The sequence below is a fragment of the Sphaerodactylus townsendi genome, linkage group LG10, assembly GCF_021028975.2.
Source record: "Sphaerodactylus townsendi isolate TG3544 linkage group LG10, MPM_Stown_v2.3, whole genome shotgun sequence".
Taxonomy (NCBI): Eukaryota; Metazoa; Chordata; class Lepidosauria; order Squamata; family Sphaerodactylidae; genus Sphaerodactylus; species Sphaerodactylus townsendi.
Window position 1 is genome coordinate 63,137,085 of NC_059434.1, and position 26,770 is coordinate 63,163,854.

General features: G+C 40.9%; 1 protein-coding gene across 21 annotated transcripts in view; it reads left to right on the forward strand.

The window, feature by feature from the left end:
- ANK2 (ankyrin 2) overlaps positions 1-26,770 on the forward strand; it is a 338,318-nt gene that overhangs the window by 246,781 nt on the left and 64,767 nt on the right. For 13 of the 21 annotated variants that reach the window (XM_048508918.1, XM_048508924.1, XM_048508917.1 and 10 more), the window contains 12 exons: positions 755-853; positions 1,119-1,316; positions 2,659-2,757; positions 4,231-4,329; positions 4,721-4,918; positions 5,940-6,038; positions 6,128-6,226; positions 6,354-6,452; positions 9,299-9,397; positions 14,300-14,372; positions 19,886-20,030; positions 22,723-22,734. In XM_048508918.1, the coding sequence (XP_048364875.1) occupies positions 755-853; positions 1,119-1,316; positions 2,659-2,757; positions 4,231-4,329; positions 4,721-4,918; positions 5,940-6,038; positions 6,128-6,226; positions 6,354-6,452; positions 9,299-9,397; positions 14,300-14,372; positions 19,886-20,030; positions 22,723-22,734 (1,319 nt within the window). The remainder of the gene's footprint in view (positions 1-754; positions 854-1,118; positions 1,317-2,658; positions 2,758-4,230; positions 4,330-4,720; positions 4,919-5,939; positions 6,039-6,127; positions 6,227-6,353; positions 6,453-9,298; positions 9,398-14,299; positions 14,373-19,885; positions 20,031-22,722; positions 22,735-26,770) is intronic. The other 8 variants (XM_048508925.1, XM_048508931.1, XM_048508912.1 and 5 more) reach the window with 1 other exon arrangement.

Here is a 26,770-nt window from a genome sequence, read left to right on the forward strand (position 1 = left end):
TAGTGAAGTAACACTTAAAACTGCCAATCGAATTGTTAAATTAGCTTCTATGATTAATTCAGTCTGAATAGACAGAAAAATGAAATGCATTCTTTCTCGTGGTAGCTGGAATAGTTAAAATGAAAACATTATTTATATTATAATAAAATTTGTAGATGACAAATTATGCATCTGGAAACAGGTGAAGAGCTGCTATTTATAGATCAAAATTATAAATGATTTTAAAATAAACTTAATCGGCTTTCAATTGAGTATTTTTTTGACCGTTTAAACCTGGGACTAGTCTCAGATTACATTTTAATTTAATAAACAAACAGAAATAATGTATTGTCGAAGGCTTTCACAGCCGGATTCAACTGGTTGTGGGGGTTTTTCCAGGCTGTGTGGCCGTGGTCAGACCATGGCCACGCAGCCCGGAAAACCCACCACAACCAAACAGAAATAACTTCCTTTCTGCGCATTTTAATAATGTCAGTGATTGCTACATTAGTATCATGGTGAAATTATAAATTCACACAATAATCTCAGTTATCTCAAACGATCTAGCTCTCAAGATGCTAAGCAATGGACTTCAGAATAATAAGTATAGTTCATTCCAATCTTACAAAGTATCTTCCTAAAAAGTTGTTATTCGGTATTAAGAGTAAACATTCTGATAATGTTCTTTCAGCCTCTGAGGAGTGCAAGAAGTCCAATACAAGTTTATTTAAGAAATCTTTTTTAAAAATTAGGAACTTTCCTTTTTTTTGCACAGCGAGGGGAGACTGCATTGCACATGGCGGCTCGAGCAGGACAAGTGGAGGTGGTCCGCTGCCTCCTAAGAAATGGTGCTTTGGTTGATGCCCGTGCAAGGGTAGGTGTCTAAATGTACTAAATTCGATATTTTGTGGTGTTTGCACTTTGCCATAAAAGCAGAGGGGTATCGTGGTATGCTAAACGATTGTTGTAGTTGCTGCTGTTGTTGATGATGATGAATCGGGAGAAAGGGAGAATAAAGGCACATTACAAATATGTCTTCCTTTTGAATACACATGTAGATCAGTTGTTTTGAAATGGGAGAGAATGAAGAATTTGTTTTTTAAAACTCATTTTAATGCCTACCCTGCTTTGAGTTGTAGGAGGAACAGACTCCACTGCATATTGCCTCCCGTCTGGGTAAAACAGAAATTGTACAGCTGTTGTTGCAACATATGGCACACCCAGATGCTGCCACTACTAATGGATATACACCACTGCACATCTCTGCTCGAGAAGGTCAAGTGGACGTAGCATCAATTCTGTTGGAGGCGGGTGCTGCAAACTCTTTGGCTACCAAGGTAAAATCTGAAGTATTCTTCAGTGCTAAGCCGTTTTTAATATTTTGCATTGCAGTGGTTTTAAATGGAATCTGCTCCTCATGTATGCATGCTGCTTTTCTCAGGGCGTGTGTGTGCGTGTGTGCGTGTGTGACAATTCAGTGACAAGTCCCAGGTTCAACCCCAGCATCTTCACTTAAAAAGATCTGGATAGTAGGTGATGTGCTTCCAGTCAGATTGGATAACAGTGACATTGACAGACAAATAACCCAACTCATTATAAGACATGTGTTCATGTGTTTGTTCACAATCATCTCTTTAAACATTTTCTCTCCAAACCAGTGTAACAGTTTTTAAAAGGAAACAGTTAAGAATTCTGTGAAGGCAGCTGCTAAGAAAAATATCTCAGAAACATCTGAATGCGTATACAGAAAGTACATGTGTGCACTTTCACAAGGTGACACTTCCACAAGGTGTCTGTGGTGGGGAGAGGAAGGGAAAGGAGCTTGTAAGCCACCTTGAGTCTCCTTACAGGAGAGAAAAAGTGGGCTATAAATCCATACTCCTCCTGCTCCTGCTCCTCCTTCTTCAAGTTTGCTTTAATATATCATGTTTGGATTTTTCATTTTCAGGATGCTAGCCAAGTGGCAAAATGTGATATAGTTCTTTGCATGACTATTTTGCTATTTTTCCTCTGTATTGATAAGATAGCTTTTTAGTTTCAGGACATTTTTGCATGGCCAGAGCAGTGGGCCTGCATCGGCATGATTCATGCCGATGCAAGCCCCGGGGCCGTTTGCACGAATGACCCCACTGGCTGTGCAGCTGGCAGAGCAGGCTCCACACGGCCGTGCAGCCCCCCAAATGCCTCCTTACCTCCTCCTGGCTTCTGTCTCTCTGTGGAGGCCAGGGGACACCCCCCCATGGCCAGAGCGATGACTGCAGGGACAGAGGCCAGGAGGCGTGTCTGCTGGCCTCCACAGAATGACGGAAGTCAGGAGGAGATAAGGAGGCGTTTGGGGCCGGCACAGGGAATATGCTGGCTTCCACCTGGTGCCATTCGCTCAGGACCGGATGGAAGCTGCCGTTTTTTAAAAACCTCGCTCCCCGAGCAAGGTTGGAATACATCGTTTTTTGGGGGAAAGAGCGGTGCTGCATCGTTTTAGCAGCACCACCTGTGGGAATGGTTCCCCCTCAAACTATGTTCTACCGGTCGGAATTGGTGATTCCGGCCCGTGCAGAACGAGCCAAAGAGATAATTGGTTATAAACTGAGAAGTGTGTCAAATTTTTTTGAAGCAAAGGAGCATAATAGGCATTACAATTAAACAAACACTCTGATTTTGCATTTGGACACTTTGCAGAAGGGCTTCACACCACTGCACGTAGCAGCCAAATATGGAAGCCTGGATGTAGCAAAACTCCTGTTGCAGCGCCGTGCGTCTCCTGATTCATCTGGAAAGGTAGGAATTAGATGAAGCATTTAAGCCTGTAATCAACATTACTCAGTATATTTTGGATAGTTAATAATGCTTGAAATTACATTCAAAATTGCCACAAATGACATGGAACAGGGGACAGGGAAGTGAGCATCATAGGCCCTTTCCCCACTTACCCTTTTCCGAGGGCAATTCCCAGCGCGCGGCATCCCTGGCGCGCGCCCGGGCGTCCCCACAACCCCGCGCTCTGTGCGGGGTCGTCAAAAGGCGCCCTTTGAAAGAGCGCCAGGAATGCCTCGTGTCGAGGGGCGCGACAGCAGCAGCGTCGGGGCGGCTGCGCTGTCGCCGCCCCTCTCAGTGGGGAGTGCTGAGGGACCCCGTGCTACTCTCCTCGAGTAGCGCGGGGCTTAAGGTAAGTGGGGAAAGGGCCCCAGTCCAGCAGTGGAGGCAGAATTTGATACAGGCTGTCATTTTGGGTGTTAGCCTGTGTCTTTCTAACATGTAAATCTGCCCTAAAGAAATTTATTTGCATGTCAATCCACTTTGAGTTCTCAGGCAGTTCCCTCTTAAAAGTGCGCTGTGCTCTTGTTGCTCTGAAGCCCCCAATTATTCCATAACTCAGGTGGAATGAGAGCCCCGTGGTGCAGAGTGGTCAGCTGCAGAACTGCAGTCAAAGCTCTGCTCACAACCTGAGTTTGATCCCAATGGAGACTGGTTTCAAGGTTGTTTCAGCCTTTCCTCCTTCCAAAGTCTGTAAAATGAAAATGCAGCTTGCTGCAGGTAAAGTGTGGATGTCTGGGGAAGGCAATGGTAAACCACTCCATAAACATAGTCTGCCTAGTAAATGCCTGGGGATGTAATATAGGGTTTGATTCCCCACTCCTCCACCTGAGTGGCAGAGCTTATCTGGTGAACCAGATGTGTTTCCGCACTCCTACATGACTGGGTGACCTTGGGCCAGTCACAGTTTTTTGGAACTCTCTCAGCCCCAACTACCTCACAAGGTGTCTGTTGTGAGGAGAGGAAGGGGAAGGAGCTTGTAAGCCATCTTGAGTCTCCTTACAGGAGAGAAAGGCGAGATATAAATCCAAACTGCTCCTCCTCCTCTTCTTCTTTTTCTTCTTCTTATATCACCCCATGAGTTAATAATGAGCTTGCACAAGATGGGATGGATTTTTTCCCTTCATACTCTGAATTTAATCATATTTCATTCTCCTGAGCCTAGATGTCATTATATATAGTTAATGCAATAAAAGGAGTAAATTAGAAAAATGTGAATTAATTCAAACTTGCTTATCCCCTTTTAAAAGTAAAGCTCTTGAATCTAATGATGTATTTAACGTTAAGTAACATTCTAATATGAAATAATTAAACTTTAGTTCAATGTTATTTTGGGTCAATGACTTTTTATTTAATTCACATTGTTTTGCAATATAACAGCAGCTTAAACAGAGCTAACAAACACTTAATGCCGTAACGTAAACCCACCCTTTCCAGAATGGTCTCACCCCCCTCCATGTTGCTGCTCACTATGACAACCAGAAGGTGGCGCTACTGTTGCTGGAGAAAGGTTCTTCTCCCCATGCTACTGCCAAGGTGAGAATGCCAGCGGTTTAAGAACGCTTTCTTGGAAAATAGATAATTTGAAAAAGTGCATTTTTTGGTGTAGAAATAATTTGTCCTTTCAATTTGTGTAAAATTTTAATAGAATAAATCTCTAAATGTTAGGACAAAACCCCATTTAAAAAAAATAATGGTCCTATTCTGTAATCTTATGTGGATTTTTGAACATCTCGGCATTGACTATTGTCATAAAATGTGTTATAAATTGATTCCTGCTGTGATCCGACACAGGAATTTCTGGCCAATTTTTCACTTGCCAAATATTTCCCCGCTAGACTAAAGCATAACATTTGGTAACTAATCTTTGTTTTGAAAGGAAATGGATATTAAAGATAGATATTGATGTAAGGCACCTGGTTTTTAGAATGGATATACTCCTCTGCACATTGCTGCTAAGAAGAATCAGATGCAGATAGCCACGACGCTGCTTGATTATGGAGCAGAGACGAATATTTTGACCAAACAAGCAGTTACTCCACTTCACCTGGCTTCCCAAGAAGGTCATGCAGACATGGTGAACTTGCTTCTGGAAAAAGGAGCCAACATTCATGTGGCGACAAAGGTAATTCTCTTAGTATTGTGAATGGAATTTTATTTAGAGCTCCTAAATGGAAGAAGAGACAGTCACAAAACAATTAGCGCTCCATGTTAAGATGTTTTAAATGTAGTGCAGAAAAAGCAGGTAAATATGGGAAAGCCCTTGTGAATATCATCAACCAAATTTTCTACTGGCTTTGGGTTTGGTTGTGACAATGAGGTTGTACTTGCCTCGAACTCTAACTACAGATTAATATGGGTATTCTAATAGTTGCAGTTACTGTTGGAATAAGGTATTGATAGCATGATTCTTGGACTCAGGGAATTATCAGGGATTGAATAGTCTACCCATTCTTGTCACCAAAATTCAAGGGTAGGCGACAAGCTGTTCTGATTGTCTTCCCAAGATGTTCTTCAAAGTGTTCCCATCCCCAGAGTTCAATTTCTATGTGAGGTCACTGAAAATGGGCCCTGTTCTACATATTTTACTGATACTCATATTACGCCCTTTCATATTGCAGTGTGCTTGGAGTTTTGACATTTTTTCTGTGTGCAGTCATGTTTGAGTATTGGTGAAATGATTAAAATTAAAATCCAGACAACAGTAATGCTGATTTAGAGGGTATTAGGATTAGGATCAGACAGACTGGTGACTGTTCTCAGCCATGGTAGATTATTATATTCATTCCTGGGCCCAGAGACCCAAACAGTGATATTTGAACTTGTCATTGAACCAGCAATTTCTTCCATCAGATACAGTCCAATCGATCATTGAGGAGGAGACTGGATTACCATAATAAGTAGTCTGTTATATGGTGGTGTAGCATAGTAGCCAAGAGAACATTATCAAAGAAACTGCTGTCCGATCACAATGTAAAGACAATGAGGCTGACCTAATTTATAGGTCTTTTGTGAAGCACATTATACAAATTATAATTATTTGTATGCTGTTAGGCTGTTTTTGGTGAAGAGTTTTGACTCTTGCAAATGCTGTGGAATAGCCCTCATACATATTATACTAAAAAAAATTTGTCTTTCATTTGCAGAGTGGACTTACATCTTTACATTTGGCAGCTCAAGAAGATAAAGTGAATGTAGCAGACATGCTGATCAAGCATGGAGCCAACAAAGATGCACAGACTAAGGTATGTCACACAGTCAAGCAGACAAAATAAATTTCCCAACCAATATGGCATTCATTACTTATGGTTCTTTTACTTTCATCTTTTTGTAGCTAGGTTACACGCCACTGATTGTAGCTTGTCACTATGGAAACGTCAAGATGGTAAACTTTCTCCTAAAGCAAGGGGCTAACGTTGGTGGTAAGACAAAGGTACATGCTTGTTCATCATTTTCCTTTTTGCTGCTTTGCAAACTTATATTAATATCACGTTGGAAAGTTATGTCCTGGTCTTCCTTTTCCCTCCTTTCCTAAATGTGGCAACTTTCACTTCTTACAGAATGGCTACACTCCTCTGCATCAAGCCGCTCAACAAGGTCATACTCACATTATCAATGTTCTTCTCCAACATGGGGCCAAGCCAAATGCCATCACAGCTGTAAGTCCCAAAGTTATGCTACGCTACTATTTGTTGGTTTGTTTGTTTAGAATATGTATATGCTACCTCTCCTGTGGCACTGCTGTAGTTTTTCTCTTTTACATCTCCCTTTTAGTTCCAACATTTTTGAATCTAGGTTTTATTGGGAAGTGGCTCTTATTAGGTAACTGATGCCTTCGATCCAGCCAAACATTTCTTGCCTCCCCTTTCCTACTCCAGCACAAAACACTGAAATCCTTCTGCCTGTGGAAGGATTTCTGCCAGGCTATTGTCATTTACGTGACTTCTAAGCACATCTAATGTACATTGCTGTTCAAATTTGGTGACCTGGCATCTCTTAATATCTGGTTTTTGTTCAGGCTTCAGACTAATGACAAGAAAGCTGAGCCCACAGATCCATAATATAATCAAATGGAAGGAAATTGAACAGGAGATGCAGGTGGTAAACAGTAGGCAGGACATAGCAGCAGAGAATTCTGGTCCAGTAGCACTGAAAAGTATGGACACTTGAAGAGTAGATGACATTAAAAATGAGGACGCTAATGCTGTGCTGGCTACTTGATTGTGGAACTTACTGTGAAACCTGCCTGTCTCCTTCTGAGAGCTTCAGAGAAACATGGATAGAGATCCCTTTTGAGATCAAAGTACCAGCCTAGCATCATGTTTTTGGTCCTAAAACTCCTTTTCATTTGAACTCCTCATCTTTTGTAGAGGTGGTCCTCCACTATGGACTGTGTTCTATAGCACAATGTACTTTTTGGCTTAATGAAAGACATTTAACTAGGGTGAGTAGAAATTCTTAATGCTGGAGGAATGTACTCCCAGGGAACTCTTTGTAACTGTGCCAGTGCTGCATGATTCTGGTTAGGACCACTGTAGCACTGAAGTGGCTACTACCTTCTCCTAGCACTATTTTTCCAACCTGGAATGGCGCCTTTTTCCAACCTGGAATGGCATAGGTTGTCTTCAGTGGCTGTAATTTATATGTATGCAGCTCATCTGTGGTGGGCTTTGCTTTTTGCAAGCATTTTCTACAGCACTGGAGGCCTTTAAGGCCTTACGCGGCCTGGGACCCTCGTACCTTCGGGACCGCATTACCCCATATGTCCCGAATCGACCTCTGCGTTCAGCAGAGGCCAACTTACTGGAGATCCCTGGCCCCTCAATGATGCGGCTGGCCTCCACCCGGGCCAGGGCCTTTACGGCTCTGGCCCCTGCCTGGTGGAACACTCTACCACCAGCTGTCCGGGCCCTGCGGGACCTTGGAGAGTTCCGTAGGGCCTGCAAGACCGAATTGTTCCACCGGGCCTTCAGAGAGACCAGCCGCTGAGGGTACCCTTCTTTTATCCTCCCCCCTGCTGTATAGGGTCCCTAACATCATCGGGACCCATCATTCTTCTTGGGAGGGTTGCATAAGGGTTCGTGGGATACTGTTTTAGATTGTAGATTTTAAACTTTTATATGTTTATGTTTATATATGCTTTTATATTGTTCACCGCCCTGAGCCCTTTGGGGATAGGGCGGTATACTAAATCAAATAATAATAATAATAATTTAAAAAGTGCCTCCCCCTATTCAGTAATAGTCTGGATGACTGAATCAAAAGTGTATGTGTGAAAATATTCACTTATTCATAGTCAAGGTTGTACTTCCTAATATGATTTTGTTTGCTCTCTATGTACCATGGGATCAGCAATGTGGCTGAGCCATTCTTTCTGTCATTCTCTGTTTCAAGAGGTAAATCAAACTGACTGTGAGGCTTTGTGACATCATCTCCTGTTGTACGTTATCCTTGATTGGCTTAAATTGGCTAATCAAGTAAGATGAAAATATGATGATGAGGTAGGAAAAAATAGTGTCAAAGCACAAACAGGGTAAACAATAGCAGATAATATCACAAATTAGGGTTTCACAGAGGATATCAAAAAACAGAGACCACAAAAATTCTGTGCAATTCAAAACCTAGGTAATATTCACAACACTGCTTCTAGCTCAACTGAATTATTTTGTGCAGAAAAGAGAAGGGAAGTTAGTGCTTTTTACAGTTTTGCCAGCTATAAGTGCTTGATACCTAGGGCTGACAGGCTATGTTTGAGATCCTAAGAAGCCATGACTTCTAGCACTTTAAAACTGGAGGGATTTCTGCCAATTCCTTTTTCCATCTCTACCTTTCCACAGTGCATCCCAAGCCATTCCTGTGGTTCCCCCCCACCCCCCGCGACTCTCAGGAGTGGGTTTCTGAGGAATGTAGGAGGTGACAGTCATTGTAAAATTAGGAGGTGGCAAAGATCTCTTCCATGAATTCCCTTCTGTTTGCCGTTTCCTAGGATCCAAGCCAAAATAATTAGGCCAACATAACACTGTCACATTTTTTCTTTCATTTTGGCTGAGTTTTACATCTGTTGCTTCTTGTGCAGAAATCATCCATAATTATCTTGATTTTCAGAATGGACTCTATATCAGGTGTAAAAGAGAACTCATAAGTACTGAAGTTACTCCCAATTAAAAGCTTGTGTAGCAAATTAAAGAGAACCACCTGCATCAAACCTTGTATTTATGTAGTACATTATAGAAACTTCAGGGTTAAACCGTGTCATGGGTTTTTATTAACTGTAGCAGGCAGACGTTTTGTGTGTGTATTGTTACCATGGCAACTGGGTCTATAATCTGAGCAAAGTTATAAAGAGAAAGTTCGAGTGTAATGCTATTAAAAAAAACACTGATTTTTTCCTAAGCGGATGCCTGTTTTGGATGGAAATGCTGGCTCATTCAGTGCTGTGTGTGATCTCATTGGTTCATATCACAAACCTCCCTGTCATTCTCTTCTCTCTCCTTTCTCCTTTCAGAATGGCAACACTGCATTAGCAATTGCTAGACGTCTGGGATACATCTCAGTGGTCGATACACTGAAGGTTGTAACTGAGGAAGTCATTACCACCACAACGGTAAGCGCCAGCAGCCTTCTCTTTCACTCTGTATTCAAAGGGGGTGTTTCTGTTCTGAGGTACTTTGGATTCTGTTTTTTGTGAAAATTTTAAAGCGATTTCTTTAATTGCATCAAATGTAACTGTTTTTCTGGATGGTGTCTGAGGGAAGCTGCTTGTATAAATGATAACTTTATTCATACTTAGAATAAAGCAGATTCCACTATAAGTGTATAACAATGTCATGCCACAGCTGCAACACAAACTATTTCCAGTGAGACTGCATGGCAGTTCTTCATTTAGTGTTCCATGGGCTTGGTGCCTTCTTATTTTCTGTCTTTCTTATGTCACAACCTTTGGCATGCTGTAAGACTTAAAGACTGTAACATCAACACAGTTGTTCTGTTAATAAATTAAATTTAGGCTGAAAATGGTTTCTGGATGGGCTTTACAGGCCTTGATATAAAAGTCTGGAATAGAAGGCTTTATGTAAATGACTTGATATAAAAGGACTGGAAAACTCATACAGGGTTTTATATGTTGCTTGCAACAGAGATTTAATAGTTTAAGGTGGAATGCAAATTATGATTTTATACTCTGGTAACGTAAGCAAGGTACTTCTGCTTATCAGTTTTTTTAATACTAGAAGCTATATTCCTGTGGAGTTGGAAGTTGAAGATATCAAAAATCCTTTTTCTTCAATTAGCCCATAGTTTTCATGTACATTTTCTTACAAAAGGAGATTAATTCCTTGTACTCCTTCTTCAAGTTTAACACAGCAAGGTATGCTTCCTGTTTAGACTCTTTATCAACCACCAAGGGTTGCTAGGAGAGCGTTTTTTGCAGAAATACAAATATGATCGAACCATGGTTTGGAAAAAGCTCTGCTTCTCCCGGGTCCTTTCTCTACATTAGAGAATAAGTTAGGTTTTAACTCTTGGCTTAGGCCTGAGTTTTGCAGGCCTGAGTTTTCTATCACTCCACAGTGTATACTCACTGCTCAGAAGTAAGGCCTGATGATAAAGTACAGGTGTTTCTTACTGCTAAGAAACACCTTTACTTTATCATCTGGCCTTACTGACCATTTCACCCTAATTCCTGGTTGCTCTAATGCTCTCAGCTCTGTAGGATAGAAATTATTGTCCAGCTGGAGATTGTCTTCTACTGCCAAGTGCAGAATAAAAGGAAAATGATCCCCCTCCAAGAAGGGGAGAACCTTAAATTGATTAACCTATGTTGGCAAGACTTCGTCCACCAGCCTATAGTCAATGATGCTGGATTTTACCTCCACCGTATAAGTGTATTCCCCAAATACATATATCTAGATCTTCATTTTATTTTCACAGTCTTAGTCTGTTTTAACCAAGGTATTACCAAAATTGGTTCAGTATACTATGAATTTTGTGCATAAATCTATTATTTGTATCATAGTTTGATTACAAGGGTGTATTGGGAACTCCATAAGCAACCAGTGGTCTTTAAAACGCTAGAAAAATGCATATATTACAGCTGCAATAAATTGAAGGTGCATTATGGAACTGGAAAGATTTCAATGCATTCCAAGACAGATTGAATGAATTTTTTCCTTTCACATCCCACTATGACAGTGAGACAATATGTGCTGAGAAAGATAGAACCCAAAATGGGTTGCTGTTGTTATAAATAGAATGAGCTATGATTTATTAATGAGCTTCAGGAAATAGATCAATGTGCGTTAGACAAAAAAAAGTCTGGAAGAATGCAGATAAGCAATGAAATCACTTTTCTCTCACAAAAATACTCTATACAGTAAATACTAATATAATTACAAGAAATAGTGGTGGGTATTATAAATTATTGTCTGGACCCCCTTTAAATTTTTAATATGGAGTTGAGGTCTGTAGCTACTAAATCTACTTGCAAGCATTAGAACAATGTCCTGAGGGGCTATTGACAGAGTCAATAAGCTAGCAGTGGCAGTATCAGAAGAATATATTTTAGGTAAATGAAGTGCGATATATATCCACAACAGCACTAAGATGTGGTCAAGAGGCAGGAGACCAAGTGTTATGAAGAGAGGCTGAGGGACTTGAAAATGTTCAGTCTAGAGAAGAGGAGGTTGAAGGTATGTCTTTGTCACTTCCTGTTTCCTGTGACAGCTTGAAATGCTGTTCCTAGGGGGACTGAAGATCTCCTAGGAATAGATTTCAGACTGCCACAGGAGAAGACAGGCCAAAAACTTCTGCTCTGCAGAGAAAATCCTTGTGCCCACAGAAAAAAACAGTGTAGTTATTTAAGGACACTCGCTCCCCGCCATCAACTGCTGACCATGGCTTGAGTGCTATCAAAAGACTTATACTACTTGCAGAGTTCACTGGGATATCATAATTAACTGATCCACCTTTGGGGAAAGAGAAATACAGGGCAAACTCTAAGCAGAGTTGCACCTTTCTATATCCACTGATACACTTCTGCTTAGGATTGTCTCTCATTTCTTTTAATAAATCTTACCTTAAATATCTTTTCGAACCACTTTACAGACTTAACATTATTAATGGTACGATGCTCACAGGGCCTCCCAAAAGGGATCCAAAAACCTTCCTTGAAACTTTCAGCCAAAGTACTCCACATTCTTCTGCAGGAATAAACCCTGCAACAGATGCAGGCCCCTTTTCCAAGCCTTCGTCCACTTCTAAGGCAGCTGTGGATGAAACCTGGTTAAGAGACCCAGGAAAGAAAGCCGTCATGCCTTAATGTGCAAGGCCTATGAGAACAACTCCCTCCTCCTCCCCATTCTCTTCTTTGCTCACATTTGGGAAGAAACTACCTTAGATTCTTTTTACACTCACGCAGTATCTCCATTTCTCATTGTTTGAATGTAGTTGTTAACTCATTTCTTTGTCACTGAAAAGAAAGAGGTTGGAAACATATGTCCAACAGTGTGCTTTTAATTTGTCTCTGTGGGCTCTGTTCCCTGCTGCTGTCTGACCTTTTGAATGAGGAAAAACTCTCTGGTGATACAAAAGAAAAGCTGTGCAATTGGGACACTTGCATTGGCTCTATAACTGGGAAGCATAAGAATCAATTCTAAGAGTCCCTTCAGTTCCAATTGAGATATATTTTAAAATGTTATTAAAATTAAGTAATCAAGTAACTTAAGTAATCAAGTAAATTAAGTAACTTAAAATTAAGTGCTTTCCTCCCACTTGCTGTTTTAAAAGAGAACAAACTGAAGCCTGCTAAACACAGTCAATTGATTTCCCAAGCTAAATCAAGTCTTCTTTAGACTGGAGCTGACATGATTCACATATTTGGTGGTGTTCTTGAGAATGACACACAGCAGACAAAATAATGTTGTAAAAGTTTTATTTTTAAAAAAAGGTCAGCTCAAAAACTCCTTCAGCATGAATAATTACATCTGCATAAATAGCAGAAGATTAGCTGAAACATAAACATAAAAAAGGATGAAGCACTCACAAATATGCAAATATTAGCACAGTTCTTTAAATCCATTTAGCTTTGACTTTAGCTTCTTCCATCAAGCATGTCAAAAAAAAGTTACAGCATTTCAGATAGGTTCAGAATAGAATAGCAACTCTAGTCCCATAGTAAGCTTTTTTTTACAAAGATTCATCAGTCGCAGTCAGGTGATTCCAATTCAACCAATTAGAGTGTTATGAGCCAGTCCCTGGGTACTTACCAGGACACAGAGGACTCTGAGGCAGAACTTGAAGACACAGTGCAGCCAGAGTTGGCTGCTCCAGGGGAAGGCCAGGCAGCAGAGCCAACGCCCAGGCCTTCCCTGCCTAATGACATACAGGTGGAGGAGGGAGGAGCCTGCAGATCCTCCTAGGGAACCCAGTGGTGAGCCAGCTGTGCATAGGAGGCAGAAGCAGAAGCTCAGAAGGAGTGCTCGTTTGGCAGTAAGGTATGGGAGATTAGAGGTCTCTTCATCTGATGAGGACTAACTCCTCACAGAATCCCAGCACCCTGAACAAGGCTCTCTACATAAGCCTTGTACACAAGGCTGTCCATTCTTTTAACACTTTCTCTGAATAAAACCTCTCATTTTGTATTATATTTTACTGTACCTTATTTTGACTTGTAGAGCTTGTATTGACTGATATTCAAAATCATAATTCATTCCAAGTTGTTCACAGATATTAGTAACTATAATGTATGAGCTTTAACTATTGAGAAAAGAATATATGAACAAAAATTTTGACATGTAAAAGAAATACGGGTTGCATCTGACCAGGTTTTTCACTACTGAGAAAGGGAGAGGAGTCCCCTTTGGCCTCCAAAAAGGCAGTGCTGTGCTCGTGGGAACTGCCTGGCCCAAAGTCACATGGGAAAGGCACTACAGTAAGAAAGGCTATTGAGTGAAACTGACATAGCTCCAATCCTATATGTAAAAGTGAGACTATACTATTTTATTTTACATGCAAGATTCTTCAGATGATCCACTGAAAGACTGAACAGCTTTTTTACTATTTAAATACTTTCATTGTTTAAAGCTTTATTTTAAAGCTATTTTACCACATTAAAAAGCTCCATATGCTTCCTACAACTTCTAAGAGCTTTTCTGTAGACATTACCTAATTCCTTTTTTGGAACTCAGCCTGCTACAAAAATCTGGCGACATTTTGACACGTAGCAACAGTTAACAAATTGTGCTAAAGACATTTTTAAATGTTTAATCAACTGCGCAAGTTCACTGCTGCCAACCACAGCAGCATACTAGGGGGCTGTATGTTCTGAATAGGTAGGTGAGGAATAACATAGAAAAATACAGAGGTAAGGAGGGTTGTGCTTAAGATGCCACAACAGACTTGAAATTGGAATCTTTGAAAAATAGCCTGATCAACATACATTGGCTTGGGACTTGGTTTCCTTGAATGGTTTAACCTGTTGGTTTCTCTCTCTCTCTCTCTTGCTCCCCAGACTGTAACTGAGAAACACAAGCTCAATGTACCTGAAACGATGACTGAAGTTTTGGATGTCTCTGATGAGGAAGGTGAGCCTGCTAATTATAGATGCCAAAATCAAATAGACTTTTTAAAAAAGAACTGGCTCTTTTAAAATACTGCTTTATTACTTTTATTAGAAACTAAAAACCTAAAATGAGGCAAATGCATGATTTTAAATTATTTTTCTTAGAATGTGGATTTTCCAATTTTTGACTGGTACAAGCAGATAGCAAGTTAAGTTAAAGTTCTTGAAAACTGAACTTTCCAATAGACATAAAACTTTAAGATAAAAATATTCAAAAGCAATCAGGTAAAAGAGATAGCGTATAGTATCCAATAGTCTGTAATTCTAGCCAGAAGGTCCCAAAGATCCCATAAAGGCCATGACTGTGGCCTGGGGTTAGGGTATGGTAATATATGTTTCCCTTGAAGGCAGGGTCTATAGTCTTACACTGGGGAAGGCTTAGTCCAAAGTGGCCACTCCCTTCACTTCTAACGGTGAGGGCCCACAGAAGAACTTAATGTGTGGGTGGACCCATGAGAGGATAAGTAGTCCTCTAAATACTTGGACCATGATAATTTGGGACTTTGAAGCCCGATGCTTGTACTGAAAACTTCAATTGTTCATTTGGGTAATTATTCATTTAGAACGTGTATATGCTACCTCTCCACACACCTGATTTTGTGGCTTGTAGCTAAAACCATGAAAGAGACACCGTTCAAAATTGCCATTACAAACAGCAGATATTTTCAAAGTGATCTAAAAAGTTTTTTTTAATTATTGCATAGGAAATATGTTAAGATAAGAATTTAGCTCTGTTCATAATTTACAGTGAACACACATGCAATCTGTACTTGATTTTTCTTTAAATGGGAGGAGGGGTGATTATCATGGTTCATTCAGAGCCTGTGTGACTGAATCAGTGTTTCAACCCCACATTAGGAATGTGCAGATGGCAAAAGCCAAACCAAAATACCCCTGAAAGATATCTTATTGGTATTTTGGGGAGATTTTCACCCCCCAAAAAGGTGGCAATTTAAAGGGAGCCGAAAAGCAAATCCTGAATCTTGCTGAGTTTTTTCTGCTTTGAATCCTCCGCCTTGAAAAAAAAAGAATTCTTCACCCTGCTCTCCCTTCACAAACCTGCTTGTTAGCTTCACAAACCTGCTTGTTAGCTTCACATCCCAGACCTCCAAGTCCCACATTAAATTTGGAGGCCAGGACAGGCACAGAGCTTTGAGCCTGGCTCAGCTGAGCCCAGCTTGCAGCTCTAGGCAGAGCTCCACCTCTGCTCTCAAAGGCAGCAGGTACAGAACTGAATGCTGGGAGGCAGTAGGAATTTCTGGGGGATTGGGTTTAATAGACATGAAAAGACTGAAAAGATCCCCAAAAGCTTATGTGGAGATACAGCTCTTTTTTTTACTTTTAAAAACTTTTTTAAGGACTGTTAATCCTGAACTTGAAAAATACCAGGAAAAAGCAACAGTGCACACCCCTGCTTTTCATGTATCTAATTATTATTCCCTTGTTTCATTTGTAAAATGCACACATGCTGCCTCTTTCTAGTAAGCGGATTATGTATCTATGCAGGATAAGAATGTGTTCACTGTAGCGTGTGAACAGAGCATGTGTTAAAGTTGATTGGATATATTTCTTGTAGCTGAAACCTTTAAGTGCTAAGTATTATTTGACCTTTCTTGACCGCAATACAAATGGCATGCCTTTCTACTAGTAGCTGGGTTTTTGTAGCCCCATTTCTGAACTTCACTTGCAGCTTTTAAGCACTCTGACTATGACCATTTCACTGATGAGGAGGCCTTTAGTGATACAGGTACTGATGGACACAGTTCTTGGAGTGAGACACAAAACTTTCTTCTTGTTTTTCTGAAATACTCTATAAATGGTTCTGGAATGTCTAACATTGAACTGCCAATTTGAATGTATGTCTGCATGTTTTAAGTTCTCCTGCATTCCCCAATCCTAACAGAAGTAAGAAATAGTTATTGGCATTACTAATGCTATTAATTATTTCAGGCCAAAATCTGTGAATGTGCATAATTTCTACACATTAGGAAGCATTGCTTTTTCATGTCATTAGTTTACAAAACCATAACGTTTTATAATGTATTTCAAGCGCTAAAAATGGTTCGTATTTATTGTCTCAGTTATGTATGCAACAGTTATATGGTAATTATCCCCATGCAGTTAGGGGAGGGTCTGAACCTCAGATAATTTCCTGGGAAGTTTGTGACAGAGTCATATTTGGACAAGGACCTTTCCAGCTCATTACTCCTGCACTTACTGTACATTTCAAAAGGGGGAGGGTTGAAGCCCCACTGGAAGTGATGAAAGGGTTGCATTGGCGTCCATGCCACCAGCACCACATAGAGTAGCATGGACACCAGTGCCAAGGGAATTACCCTGGAAGCCAGCCACCACAGTGCCCAAACCCAGAAACTGGGCCCTGAGGCAGCTGGCTGTTGCTGCAAATGCCTGTGTCCACATTCCGGGAGTGTTGCTGGAGCCAACTTTAGTCTACTTTCAGCCTGTGAATGCCGCCTACCAATGGTACAGACTTATAAACGTGAATCCAAGGAGAGACGAGTGTTTTCTTCCTCTCCTCTGGCACCCATGCTGCCAATTCCCCCTTTGGAGGTGGTGCCACAGCACTGCCCCTGGTCACCACTCTACTCCCCCCCCCTTTGAATTGGACTCCCTGTCCCAATACTGCATTGCATTCTGCAGCATATAAATTGAGCTGGATACAATGCATAACTTTGATTTTCTTCTCTTTTCTGCTTGCCATTCTTCAGTATTCCTTTTTCCTTAGCTAAAAGTCTACATTTCCAGTTTACTGTAGTGCTTAAAGTGTTTCACTGGGATTTAAGAAATCCAGGTTTGAACCCCCACTTTGCCATGAAGACTTGCTATGTGATCTTGGGCCAGTCACACACTCTTATCCTGAACTACCTCACAAGATTGTTGTGAGGATAGAATGATGTGAGCTGCTTTGGTTCCCTGCTGGAAGAAATGTGGGATATAAACAAAGTAAATCAGTCAGTCAATCAATCAATCAATCAATCAATCAATCAATCAATCAATCAATCAATCAATCAAATCTGCACGATAATTACTCTGTGATGTGTAAACTGTTTCAGGTTCCCATCATTTTCAGATTCTTGTTAGGAACAAGTAACTCCAATAATGAACATTAACTCATTAAGCAGTCAATATGTTCTGCACCCTTGAGGATTCTTCTTGGAGAGGAAATTTTGTTAAAAGAAATAAATAATTTTACAATGTTATAAAGAAATGTAGGTCTCATGTGAACAATTGCTCCAGTTTTCTGTACTGAAGCATTAGTTCAAATATTTAGGTAATGCTATGTGATACTTTCATTGTATAACTTCGGCAAAAAGTTCTCTTTATTGGTTTGAATTCTACCTTGGATGCAGGCACTTTGGCATTTTCACAGAATCAGCTTTCTCCAAAGCTCAATAGTCATCACTCAATGCATTGTACAGGTCTGGGTTTCTTTTCTCCCAAGAGGAGACATTATTCTTGCAATTTTCCCTCTTTGAAGAATGGCTGGGAGACAGTTTCTTTATGCTAGTGACCTTGGCAGCCTCCTCTCAGCATGCAACAAGGGCAGATGTCAAGCCGTTCCATTTTAGCCGTTCAATCTCTTAGCATTCCATATGTGCTTCTCAGAGCTGTGTGTGGCTGACAGAATGGTGTGTTCCTCTGCAATCACTTAACCTCTAATTATTTGGAACATAAACCAGACTACATGGCTTGCCAAAGAAGCAATGCAGTGCTCTGTAATGTACTAGGCAGAGAGGTAGCTAAGGTTGCAAAGTTTCTATTGGTTGTCACTAAGTGTCTTGTTGAAGGAAACAGAAAGTAGAGCTCTGTTAGTAACGTTCAAGATGCTCCTATTCAGAAACATCTCAGCAGGTGTTTCTGAAGAGACTTCCCCTTGTGGTAACTCTCAGTACAACTCTGCACATGTTTACTCAGAAATAAGTATCACAATACAGTGGTGTGTATGCACCAGGTAAGTGTGCATAGTCTTGCAGCCTGGAGCATGCTTCTTTCTTTCATGAAGAAGAGCCCCAGGCACATAACCTCCCTGCAAGGATGTTAGGTCAGCAGTCTTTAACAAGTGATACTGACTGGCTACTATGCTCTGGCAGGCTCCAGGAACCAGCTTGCCAGAGCCCAGATTGGCTAAGCCTCTCCAATGCATCTGGAAAGGGGAAATTGAGAAGGAGCGGGGGAGGGGGAGGAAAGCAAATATCAGATAACTGTGCTTTTCAAGATAAGTCAGACATGTTTCATTGTTTTGATTTATTTCTTAGAAGTCTTCTCTTAATTCCATAGCCTCTATACCAGGGGTCTGCAACCTGGTATGCAACCTGGTATTGGCCATGCAACCTGGTATGCAACCTGGTATTGGCCATGGTGGTGGGGGCTGATGGGAATTGTAGTCCATGAACACCTGGAGAGCCGCAGGTTGCAGACCCTGCTCTATACCTTCAATAGATATTGATAGTGGAATAACACAGCTGTGTTGTTTGAGGAATAAAAATGACTGTCTTGATTGCTACCCATGAGTCTTGCCATGCTTACATTGCTGGATAGCCTTGTTTGATGTTTTTCCTGGCAACAAATGGGCGAGAAGGGTGACTCAGGAGGTAGTGGAGGCTTTAAGAGAAGAAGACACCCTAAAGCTCTTAAGGCAGTTGTAGAGCAATAAGGGTTTCCCACAGGAAAGGATTAAGTTTCTCTTGGACAAGCAAATTTCCCCAAGCCTTTCGGTGCGATTGCATCTCTGTTATTTGTTCACTGGCTAGTTTATTTATTTAATTTATTTATTTATTTATATACCACCCTATCCTTGCAGGGCTCAGGGTAGGTTCTGCAGAGCTCAGAGTGAGTGTGGATACAGAAAATCCCATAAGGGATTGGGGCAGAATTGCTACAAAGCTCATTCTTGTAGCCCCGGAAACATGCCTTTAGTTTTATTTCTGCAAATCATATTCATAGTTTTGCTTTTCATTAATGTCACTAGGCATTAGACGTCATTTGTCGTGAAAAGTGAGTCACAGTCCCCAAATCCTAGTGCTGGGGATTTCAGGCATATTTTTTATGACAATGTTGCTCAGACAGTGATGTAAAGGCTCAAAGATACATTTTAATCTCTCATATGAATACTGTCTCAGGATTTCGGTCAGAAACCAGCTATATCCAAGGCGCGATGGAAAAAGGAACAAAAAATGAAGGTAGCCCTACGTGTAATATGCAGAATAGCATTAAACAGCAGATTAGTTCAATGTGAATATTTTAACTTGTGCAATTGTAATCCTACTTATTGTGATTTGTCTATGAGAATTGGCAGCATGTGCTTGGTGTGCTCCCAGAGTGACCAGTAACTTTCTGGTAGTTTTTTGGTAGAGTATGAGTAATTTCCCCAATATGTTCTTTACTTTTCAAAAGTTCTAGGTCTACTTAAATTAATATATCTCATGCTTTTGTGTGTTTGTGTTTTGGTTCCAGGTGATGACACTATGACGGGAGATGGGGGAGAATACCTTAGGCCAGAAGATCTGAAAGAATTAGGTGATGACTCATTGCCCAGCAGTCAGTTCCTAGATGGTATGAACTATCTGAGATACAGCCTGGAAGGAGGGCGATCTGACAGGTATTTCTTTCCCAAGAATGTCTACCTACACTGCCCTGATAGATCAGTGTTCTTTCTCTGATTAGTCATACATTGTGTTGATTCAGTGTTATAACACTTCCCAGGTCTCAAGGATTTAGGCAATGCTCTGTCAGATCAGGCTTTAGTTGTCAGTTCATTTGAGTTGATATGAAAGTGGTCATTAGCAGAGGCGTAGCTCCAAGAGGGGGGGGGGGGCGCGCGTGCGTGATGCACTGGGTGCGCACCCCCGTGGGGGCATTGCAGGGACATTCCAGTGGGGGGGGGCAGGACAGGGGTGGAGGACGCACCATTGCACCGGGTGCTTTCCCCTCTTGCTATGCCTCTGGTCGTTAGTCTTCTTTAAGTGCCCTTCCACATTACATCCCTGACGTGACTTGATTTTCCTGGATACTACTGGTTTAGTTGAGTATGACTATATAATTTATCTACACTGTCACTGCCACAGTTGCTCATTGAGTGGGTGAAATGCTGGTCAGAAGCTGAAAGAGCATAGGAGGTCACAATTGAGTCATGTGACAACAGCAAATTTGTTGAAACTATGCTTATATAGATTGGATCATTGCCTGAATGAGTTGGACTTGATGACCACCAAGGTCCTTTTCAGTGCCAGCACTTCAAGGATGAGCTGTCTCTCCATCTCCTGGATCCTGCCACCAATCCATACTTCAAATAGATGTCTTAGGGAAGACCTTTCATGAATTTCCGCAGGCCCACACTTCTTGTATTATGCTCTTGTACTCCTGCTCGGGTGTGCAACATGCACACAAAATATGTAGCAATCATTTGCCATTTTATCATTTTGCAGCAGATTATTAACTGATCCTGCACTTGCTGTTTCTGAGGATGAGGCTGTGCTGAGATAAAAAATGCTGCATGAGGAATATTACCGAGAATATCTTTTTAAACACCTTAAACACACACACACACACACACACACACACACACACACACACACACACACACACACACACACACACACACACACACACACACACACACACACACACACGTACGTGTGTGTGTGTTAATTGGGATACTCCTATAAAATACATCTACCTTCGTGCCTAGACACCAGCAAGTGATAATAGTATTCACCATTCAATATTTGCCAAGCCTTCTTGCCTTAGTGGTTACTAGGCTGGACTGGGTTTTGTTAAAAGTTTAGTTCTTCAGGGGTGGCCCTCCAAGCAGAATTGGGACAATTATTTCTTGAACCTCGAGATTAGATGAAAGCCTTTTTTCCTTAAAATTAAAATTACACAATCTGACATATAAGAGGGCTACCTTGGATTAATTGGGGGCGGGGGGGGGGGTTCTAATGTTTCCCATTGGGATAAACTTGTAGAGCAAAAACTTCAACTCCTCAGTCTTCCCTTGGACTCCCTTCAAACAATCACCAAACAAAAATCTATGGGCACAATTAAGAAATGTTCATTAAGGTAATATTATGACAGTTCAGTCTGCAGAGCACAGTTGATTTGTCCTACCCAATTTGTCAGTATTCTTTCATCTGACCAGCTTCTGGACTATTGTTATATTTTACTTTTTCGCCGTATAAATGGGCCTTTATGTTGCCACGCCTTAATGCTTTACCATTTAGAGCAGTGGTTTTCAACCTGGGGTGCGGGAATCCCTATGATACGTGCTAGACTGTTTGCGGGTAGGCAAAAACATTACATAATGTGTTTGCTAATATGGAGGTACAGATTTAGGGAAATGGGTTGCCAAGGGGTCTATGAGTGAAAAAAGGTTGGGAACCAATGATCTATAGTATTGCAAGGCAGGTATCTTAAGATATCCTACTCTGATAGAGCATGTGACTACCGTGCAGGTAGTGTGAATACTCTATATCACATGACATTTGTATGCAGTTATTTTGCTGAGGCTGGAAACCTTTTAATTTTTCCTTTGCTCCAAAATATGGATCAAGGAGACACATTATCTCTTTTATTAGAAGGTAATAGTAGAACTATCACTCTGTCCATTGTGAATTTTATGCCCTTGTGATTGATTTTTGCAGCCGTTCAGATGTGGTCTATATATATAAAACCTGCTTAGAACTAATAAGTTAAGAAACAATATGAAGTAGAGCGAGTAAATGTTTAATTCTGTGGCTAACTGCCACTAAAGAAACACAGCAAAAAATTCAGGACATTATTGGGAATCGGTGGAGAAAACCATTACAAAGCGGTACATTCCAAGCAAACTTCTAAGATAAGGAATGAGTGGAAATGGTTGCAAATTGGCTTCACATTAAATGACAGGACTACAGTCTGGTGAAAGGTGTTCCTGACTGACATCGCAACATAGCATTGTTTGCTGGCAGGTCTCTGAATGGAAGATAGATGAGGAGGGAATAGGAACCCTTCTTATTGATGGCGTTTGGATTGCCAAGAGAGCCGATCTAAGCAGATCCCCCTGCCCCCCAATTTCCAGGAATTTTCTAACCCCAGCTTGGCAACACTACATATAACTATCTCCTTAAAGAAGTGGTTATTTACTTAAACAAAAGCAGCCACTGCGGAGCAATTCAGGAAACGTCTATTAACAAACCATATGTATTGAACTGATTTGCTTTGGCATTAGGCTATCTGTTTTGTCTCTGATTTGTAACCAGGTTTCCATCTGTATCATTTCTCTTTTCCTTCCATTCTTTGTATGCTTTCCTTAGCACTATGCCCAGGTAGGTATTACATGGCATGAAAAGATATTATCTTCAGTGCTCCCTCATAGCATCTGTCATTAGCGACATCCATATTGCAGGTCTGCTGGAATAGCGAGGATTTTTCACTGTTTGCAAGAATATTACCATGATGGCTAAGATTAAGGATAATCTGAGCCAAGAATTTACCTCTTGAATATGGTGTCTAGGTGTGACTAACGGGCTTTTGTAATCACCATCATGTGGATTTCTTGTGTCCCATTTTCATTTACTGTATAACTCCTATTATTTTCAGAAGGAAACTGTTGCTGTTTGTCTTGTCTGAGTTAGACATACAGGGAAGTTTTTAAAAAGTACAAAGGAAAGCATTTGTTTTCTCATGTTGTAGAAGACAAGTATCATCAGCACTAGAAACCAAAAATTATGTTAGCCTGGGCACCAGTGGCCATCTCCATAGTCTAGCAAACTGTTAGTGCACTGTTGTTGTTTTTTAAAAATAGCAAGTTGCTTGTTATTACTGGAGCAATAGTGTTGATTTTTCTGCGCTCATTTCTTCGGGGCCAGGGACAGTGGGTCACAGTCAGACAGAGATCCTTCACAGACCACTCAGTGATGTGTGGGACCCCACAAGAGGCAATTCTCTCTCCAATGTTGTTTAATATCAACATGTGCCTCTTATCTGATTGATCTGGAGTTTCAGGCATGGGTGTTATCTGTACACTATATGTGTTATACAGCTATATCTATTGATGGACATACATCCAGACACCTCTCAGAGGTTTTGGCCAGTTGTCTAAAGGCAATGGTGAAATGGTTGAAGCAGAGTTGGTTGAAGTTGAATCCATCTAAGATATGGGTCCTGTGGCTGGGTGGAGAGAGATGGGTATAGGTTGCCAGTTGCTGACACTTGACAGCCTGGATCTCACTCCTGTGCTGACTGTCAAGGGTCTTGGTGTGATACTTAATGCCTCCCTGTCTGTGGAGGCTCAAGTCACATATGTGGCTTGCCAGGCTTTTTAATCATCTCTGACAAGCAAGACTATTGGCACCCTATGTGGACCAAACTGACCTAGCTACAATGACTTAGACCAAACTGACCTAGCAACAGTCATCTCTGGATTGGACTACTGCAACTTGCTCTATGCAGGGCTGCCCTTAGCCCTGTTCCAGAAACTTTAGCTGGTGCAAAATGCAGCAGCATAGGTCCTCACGGGGACCCCATGGCAGACAGATGCATTGGCTTCAAGTAGAGTGCCAAATCATGTTCAAGGTTTTGGTGCTCACCTTAAAAGCCCTTAATTGTCTGTGGCCACTGTATCTGTGGGACTGTCTCTCCCAATGTGTCCCCTGAAGGATGCTACAATCAGCGAACAACAATTTGCTGGTGATCCCTGACCCGAAAAATGTCCAGCTGGCCTCAACCAGGGCCAGGGCATTTTCAGCCCTGGCCCCAACCTGGTGAAATGCTCTGTCCAGTGAGACCAGGGCCCAGCAGGACTTGATGCAGTTCCACAGGGTCTGGTAGACAGAGTTGTTCCACCATGTGTATGGTTGAGTCAGCTATAGTTTTCTGTCATCTCAAGGCCTCCGTCTCCCCTCTATCTCTCCTTCTTGCTGTTCTGCTTTCTTGATTGGATTGCCATTGTTTTTGGAATTTTAGGGTATTTGATTGATTTTTTAGCTGCCAACTATGTTTAAATTGTTATTTAATAAAATATTTTATTTTTTATATGATTGGAGCTGCCCTGATACCACGGGGGAAGCCAAATAAATAAACAAACAAATAAAATTAGACTGTCTTTATCCAAGAAACCTGTGCCCAGCCCTAATAGACAGACCAGCCTGATCACATCAGAGCTTAAAAGCTAAGCAAGATCATCTACTGTTAGTAGTTGGATGGGTGTCCACCAAGGAAGCCAGGGTTTGCTATGCAGAAGGCAGTGGCAAACAATCTCTGCTAGTCTCTTGCATTGAAAATTCCATGAGGTAGAACTTCATGGAGTCACCGGGAGTCCATTGTGGTTTTGGCAACATGCTTTTCCAATGTGGTTTGCTATTAGTGTATTAAATTTCTTGCAACGGTAGCTGGAAAAAATGTTTTTCTGGTGTGGATCTTAAACCTTAATGGAATTGTTTGACTCTTAATTAATTAGGGACTCCTGTGTCATCATCAGTGGCTTAAAATCCATATTTTGCATTTGAAGGACATGTATATGCTCCATAATTCAAATAATCACTAACAGAATTGCAAGGTAATGTCTTATAGATGCTGGCAAGACAAACAGATGGTATCTTGCAGTAGTTTTAACCTAATATATTTGTTTTGATTAAATGACTAATTGCTGTCTATTAAGTGAGCAGCAGGGCCTACACTTTGGATGTCAAATCTTATGGCAGTCTTGCATGGCATTGCTCTTGATGCTGCGAGCATTCATAACGAACGCGGTCTGCTACTGAAGGTTTATTTGTAAGGGTAAAAACCTGGATTACAAAGATACATTTATTGTGATTGTTGTATAATTTACAGAATACTGTTAATACACTGTAAGGGATCAACAGCTTCATGTGTATATCTATATTTCGAAGTACTAAATGGGCTACATAATTTAAAATCATTATGTAGCCTTTTGTAAACATATTTTTTGCTTAATATGCCATGACAGGTTTCACTCTAGACATCCCCAAATTCATCCAAATATAGTTGTGACTCATTCAGACAAATGGAAGAGGCTGGAATGAGTTATATTCAGTTTTGTTGCTTCCAATAGTTCTCAGTTATGATGAACAATAGCTGGATCATGGCCATTTTGAGTATCATATGTTAAGCTTGTAATTTTTGCATTCACATGTCTATGGAAATTACTTTCTACAGAATTTATTTCAATTTTAAAAAGCAGATATGAAAGGAGTCACCATTGTCTTTTCCAATAATGTACTTCAGCACTTAAATTGTAGTTTCAGTAGAATCATTCCATTTAATAGATACAACATGCCCTAACTTGGAAATGGTGGGGATAATGGCAAAATCCAGCATCCAGAAACATATGCTATACTTCCATCAAATTAAACAAGGCTTCTGTATTACAGTGAGCAAGGTGTAGTGGTTAAGAGCAGGTGAACTCTAGTCTGGAGAACTGGTTTTGATTTTCCACTCCTCCACATGAACAGTGGACTCTTATGCAGTGAACTAGATTTGTTTCCCCACTCCTTCAGTCTTGCTGGTAACCTTGGGCTAGTCACAGCTCAGAACTCTTTCAGCCCCACCTACCTCACTTGGGCTCATTCTGCACATGCAGAATAATGCACTTTCAAACTGCTTTCAGTGCTCTTTGAAGCTGTGCGGAATAGCAAAATCCACTTGCAAACAGTTGTGAAAGTGGTTTGAAAATGCATTATTTTGCATGTGCGGAAGGGGCCAAAGTGTCTGTTGTGAATGGAGGAAGAGAAAGGAGCCTCCTTGAGCCTCCTTACAAGAGAGAAAGGTGAGGTATAAATCCAAACTCTTCTTATCACTGCATGCAGTATTTCAATCATAAGTTATGTAATAACAAGTGTTAAGGGCTATATTGCATACTGTGATTCACTTGCAGTGGGTTAGATCTATATCCTATATAGAATGAGTTCCAGAAGAAAGTTTTGCTGCTTTCTCCTTCCCACTGCAGCCAATTGTACCCCTCTATAAAACTGCTTGTGAGAGTGTCCCTCAAGCAGGGGGTGTGGAGGCATTTCCTCTTCTGGCTACAGGGTTCCATATTACATCCCATTTGATTCCTTGGATCCATGAGAGCAGTTTTTCTGAGGCCACAGGTTGCTTCAGTGTGGGAAGGTGGCACTGGCAGAAATCCATTAGATGAACTTGCTCTGTTCACAGTACAGTAGTGTTCAATGCATTATAGGCAAAGCTAGCTGAGTGATAACAGTAGTGAATGTTTCTTATTACATGACCAATCCTGCACGCATATTTTATTGTATCTTTGTGGCCCTTCTATTTTTTTTAACCTATAAAACTTTAGTGTGCAATGAGTTTTGCATAATTTGTCTGTCTATTCCTGTAATG